The following is a 5,175-nucleotide window of genomic DNA, read 5'->3' as shown; positions in this document are numbered from 1 at the left end:
CCAGGTGCCCAAAATTTGGCACAAAGGTCCGCCTCATTAATACCTACCAACCACAGGAACCTTGTTCCCACGCCCCTCCCTCAGCTCCCGTGAGGTCGATTAAAGCTGTTTTCCCATGTTAAAAAAAGTTGCCACTAGGGGCGCCACATTTCTAGGGGATGAAGAGGGGACCAAGGGCTACCACTGGCACTATCCCAAATTCCCACGCCCCTCTTAAAAAAAAAAACGCTTCACTTTGAAGTTTTAAAATTGAAATTGCAGTACCCAAAAAAAACGCCAGGGGCGCCACATTTTTTCAGCAAGTCCGCTGGGCCTAGACCTATCCATGGGTGGTCGCCGAATTCCCACGCCCCTCTGTATGCTCGAACTAGCTCAAAAAAACCGTTTTTCAAAAGTGGTAAGATGCTCTTAACCTAACCTAACCCTAACCCTAACCCTAACCCTAACCCTAACCCTAACCCTAACCCTAACCTATCCATGGGTGGTCGCCGAATTCCCATGCACCGCTGCGTTCTCGAACTAGCTCAAAAATGCCGTTTTTCAAAAGTGGTAGATGGCTCTTAACCTAACCCTAACCCTAACCCTAACCCTAACCCTAACCCTAACCCTTCCCTAACCCTAACCCTAACCTCTACCCCTTCCCTAACCCTAACCCTTCCACTTCCCCTCATCCTAACCCCAACCCCAACCCCCTCCACACACCTAATCCCAACCCTCCCCCTTCCCCTAACCCTAACCCTTCCCCTTCCCCTAACCCCAACCCCAACCCCCTCCACACATCTAACCCTAACACACAGATTCCCCCCACTATCATCCTACCCTTCGTCACCACCTTCTCCCACAGAACCCTCTCCATACACCGCAGCATCAAATCCCACTTCACCACCACACAGCAACAACACACACCACTCCAACCATACAAAATCATCTCCGCATACAGGAAAAACAAAAATCTCAAGGATCTCCTGGTCACCTCCACCTTCTCCCGCAAACCCACACAACCACCACCGTCTATTACACATTTTTTCAAACCACACAAATCCATCACAAACCCACACAGCCACACCACTCTACCCATTCTTCACCCCCCATGTATTGATTCCCCCAACACGGTTTACATAATAACATGCACACACTGTCACAAACATTACATCGGGGAAACAAAACACACTATGGTCATCCGTTTAAGACAACACCTTCACAACATCAAACTCCAGCACCTACAAACCACACTGGTCAGACACTTTGCAGAGCACTCCGTCACTCACCTCACCATCGCCGGATTGGAGTCTGACCCCAGATGGACCACCCCACAACGCAGACGCATGGAGCACCGATGGATCACCCGCTTACATACACTTGCACCCACAGGTCTCAATGAGAAATCGTGAACCCCAGCATACATCCACCACAACCAGCATACACACATCTCCCATTACACTTTTACTACACCCACCTACACAACTGTTTTGTACACATCCACCCCTTGTCATCCATTACACTCCCAACACTAAGTATCCATGCCACATTCATCTTACAGATCCATCATACACCCACTACACATCTATCATTCATAATACACCTGTTACACACTCATTACATACTCATTACACACTCATTACAACCACCACGAACACTCCCAAACCATCACACACCCACACTATAACCACTACCATTACACATTCACCACATTCCCCTCCTTCACATTATCTATCATCCGCACACATCACACACAAGTTACACCTATTACACCTCTTACACATTCATTATTCACAACACACCTATTACACATTCACCAGTTTTTACACATGCATTACACCCACTCCTTATTTACTACACACACAATCAACAGATGCACATTTATTATACATCCATTCCACACATACAATCACTAGGTGCCTCCTCTTACACGGTCATCCTAAAACTAGTTACATTCACCACACATTTCACCCACACCTAGACCACACCTCACACACGGTACAATAGGCCAGCTGCAACTGCGACCACACAGTCTACCCCAACCATTACCCTATCACCTAACCCTAACCCTCACTCACCCCAAACTTTCTTTCTGTTGCTCGATTGCCGTTTTCGGCTGCATACTTTATAATCTGCAGTTTAAATTGTGCAGTATAGCTTTTTCTTTTTGGCGGCATTTTATTTTGTGTTCTCTTTTGTTTTGTCTACGGTCTAGTTTATTTATAATTTATTCGGTGGTGCAGTAGGCTTGCAGCGTTCAGTTGTAGGCCTAATGAATGACGGTGCCATCTTGCGGCCGAAGATTATGTACGCACAATTTTGGCATATAAGTCGCTTCGAAATATAAGTCGCAGGGCAAGCCAAACTACAAAAAGACCGCGACTTATAGTCCGGAAAATACGGTATGTATATATATATATGTATATAAATATATATAACAAAACTCATCTAGCTCTCACATTGATGTTTGATATTTTCAGGGTTACTGAGGTTACGGACAATAACCTTGTGCAGCTGGAGACCTTGGATGGAAAGCCATTGAAGACCAGGACACCCTATGCTTCAGTGAAGCCTGTGCAGAGAAGTATGTTAATTGAATTATTAAAATCTAGACTATAGACTATACTGAGAAGTGATTATGAAGCTTTTTGATAAGGTGCTTCTTTCCCCTTTAGGATCCCAGGCTGCCTGGCCCACCAAGGAGACTGTGTCCAATCTATCTGAGACTGAGTCAGCAGATTCAGAGTTGGAGGAGGACCCACTAGAGGTAAATATTTCAGTCAGTCTTAATTTCACTTAATAAATACTTTGGTTGCTCTATTAAATGCTCACATTGTTGCTAAATGAGTGAGATGTTTGTTTTTTTGGTTTCAGGACTTGGATGTTGTCATCACTAGTGTCCAGCCAGGCCGGGCTTATCGAGCTTCACTGAGCAAAAGGGTGGAGGACTTCAGGGCCATGCTCAGCAACCCAAGTACTTGGTTGGATGACCATGCTATGGACCATGCTCAGGCCCTGCTTAAGGCTAAGTACCCCAACGTCAACGGGCTCTACGCCACCACCTCCCTAGCCTTGCTGTCCACTTTGCCCGAGCCAGCACAAGGGTTTGTACAGATTCTCAATGTTACTGCAAATCACTGGGTTACGGTAAGTGACATTGGCTGCCAGGGAGGTTCAGTAAACATTTTTGACTCCCTAGGACACACCAGGACAGAGGTCTTCATTGAACAGGTCACAGGTCTGCTTGCTTTTCCAGGGAAGAGTGTCCGACTGCAGTGGCCTGACATACAACAGCAGGCAGGTGGATCAGATTGTGGACTGTTTGCTATTGCCAACAGTTTTGCTCTCTGCAGCGGTGAGGGTCCCACCACAGTCCAATACCATCAAGGACAAATGCGCAGTCACCTCTTTTCCTGTTTTCAGGCTGGAGAAGTGCAACTCTTCCCTAGAGCCATGAGGTCCCCCACTGCCGAGCCATTCGCCATTGATGTGGATGTGCACTGCCTCTGCAGACGGACCATCGGGCAAGGAAAAGCACCTCTGGTCCCATGTGATAGGCCCTTTCACCAGTCCTGTCTTTCCCATGTACAGAATATTTCTGAATACATTTGTCCAAATTGTCAAATCATATTCTAACTATTCTGCTCAGTTTTTTTCCTTTGTAGGACTGGTAGGTTAGGTATGCTGGAGAGTTATTTGGTTCTTGTTAATATTCAGATTTTCCTTAATAGTTCTACTGTCAATATTGCTGTTCGTATGTTATGGATATTGTATATATTTAATGCATCTTCTAAACAGTATAATATAGCCTGATAAATGATTAATTTCTGGGATCAATAATATATGTTCAACGCTTTTGCTATTTTTGATTGTACAGCACTTTGGTCAACCGTTGTTGTTTTTACATGTGTTCTATAAATACATTTGAGTTTCTCTAAAGGTCTGTACCTTGACGTCGGTGAGTGGGCTTACTACTAAAACAGACCTTTTTTCCATGCCATTTCTGTTTTCATTGTGGATTTTTTTCCTTCTTTGTCTATCCTTATCTCAAAGACATCGTGACAGGAAGAGTTTACCATGCAGGGGCCAAAGAAAACCAGGGACATTAAGAATCAGCATCTTCTGGAAGTGTGGTGCATCAACCTGAACCTGGAACAAGCTAGACCTGTCACTCAGCGCTTATAAATGACATGCATCAAGAAACTGCATTATCACCTTTTTCATTTTATATTGAAGCATGATCATTACATATAAGATTGTTGTCAATGTTAGTTGTATATCTGAGGCAAATAATTAAATGTTATTCATATGTGGCCTGTGGTTTTTTTGTTTTCATTTTCAACTTTACCTTACTCAAATTAATGGTAAGATTAAGCCCAAAAACCCACTATATCAAGGATATTATTTTAAGTTATCTACTTTTTTATACATACATTATAAACGTATATATTTATATTATCAATGTATGTATCTATTTCTCTAAACAGTAATAGCTAAATGTTATAGGGATAACGTGAAAAAAACAAAACAGTTACTAAAAGCCTGCTCACCTATCTACCCATCTATCTATCTATCTATCTATCTATCTATCTATCTATTATCTGAATTAAATTGCGGTAATTGAATTAACACCAGCTAGCTAGACTATGATACACTTAAAACACTCAGTTTTCTAGCTAAATTCGATTAAACAATTAAATACAATACAAATATAAAGTAAAAAACAAGTGTTATCTAGCGATCCGTTATCTGTATTATGTTATTTGGTGTTCGGCAACATGAGCGCGAATGGTTTTTGAAACCTGCTTTAAACACTCAGTTAACTAGCTAAATTTGATTAAACAATTCAATATAATACAAATATAAAGTAAAAACAAGTGTTATCTAGCGATCCGTTATCTGTATTATGTTATTTGGTGTTCGGCAACATGAGCGCGAATGGTTTTTGAAACCTGCTTTAAAGGCACCCAGTGCAACTTTATGTAAACATTCAATGAAAAATAAACATTCAATTTCTAGTCTTTTTTACACGTAGTAAGTTTCAATAACTCCATACCATTACATATCGACATTCAAGGAGCAAAGATGAGACGTCGTTGTGTGGTGAGAACTGATAGAAAATCGTAAACAACAACAATCGCCGGTTGGGAGAAGCCATTTTTCCATTGACTGGAAGCCTGCTTTATTTATTGTAGG

General features: G+C 42.4%; 1 protein-coding gene across 2 annotated transcripts; it reads left to right on the top strand.

The window, feature by feature from the left end:
* The first annotated feature begins 2,406 nt into the window (after positions 1-2,406).
* On the top strand, positions 2,407-3,905 carry LOC132463672 (uncharacterized). 2 transcript variants are annotated; one of them, XM_060059969.1, is made up of 4 exons: positions 2,407-2,563; positions 2,655-2,746; positions 2,854-3,083; positions 3,179-3,905. In XM_060059969.1, the coding sequence occupies exons 1-4, from the start codon at positions 2,443-2,445 to the stop codon at positions 3,204-3,206; spliced, it is 471 nt and encodes a 156-aa protein (XP_059915952.1). In that variant the 5' UTR covers positions 2,407-2,442; the 3' UTR covers positions 3,207-3,905. The 2 variants fall into 2 exon arrangements, with proteins under 2 accessions (XP_059915952.1, XP_059915951.1); XM_060059968.1 differs by having other exon boundaries at positions 2,854-3,905.
* The last annotated feature ends 1,270 nt before the right edge of the window (positions 3,906-5,175 follow it).

This window comes from Gadus macrocephalus, chromosome 8, assembly GCF_031168955.1.
Source record: "Gadus macrocephalus chromosome 8, ASM3116895v1".
In the NCBI taxonomy this organism is placed as follows: domain Eukaryota; kingdom Metazoa; phylum Chordata; class Actinopteri; order Gadiformes; family Gadidae; genus Gadus; species Gadus macrocephalus.
Note: the sequence above shows the minus strand (reverse complement) of the source record. Positions and strands in the feature narration are given on the sequence as shown.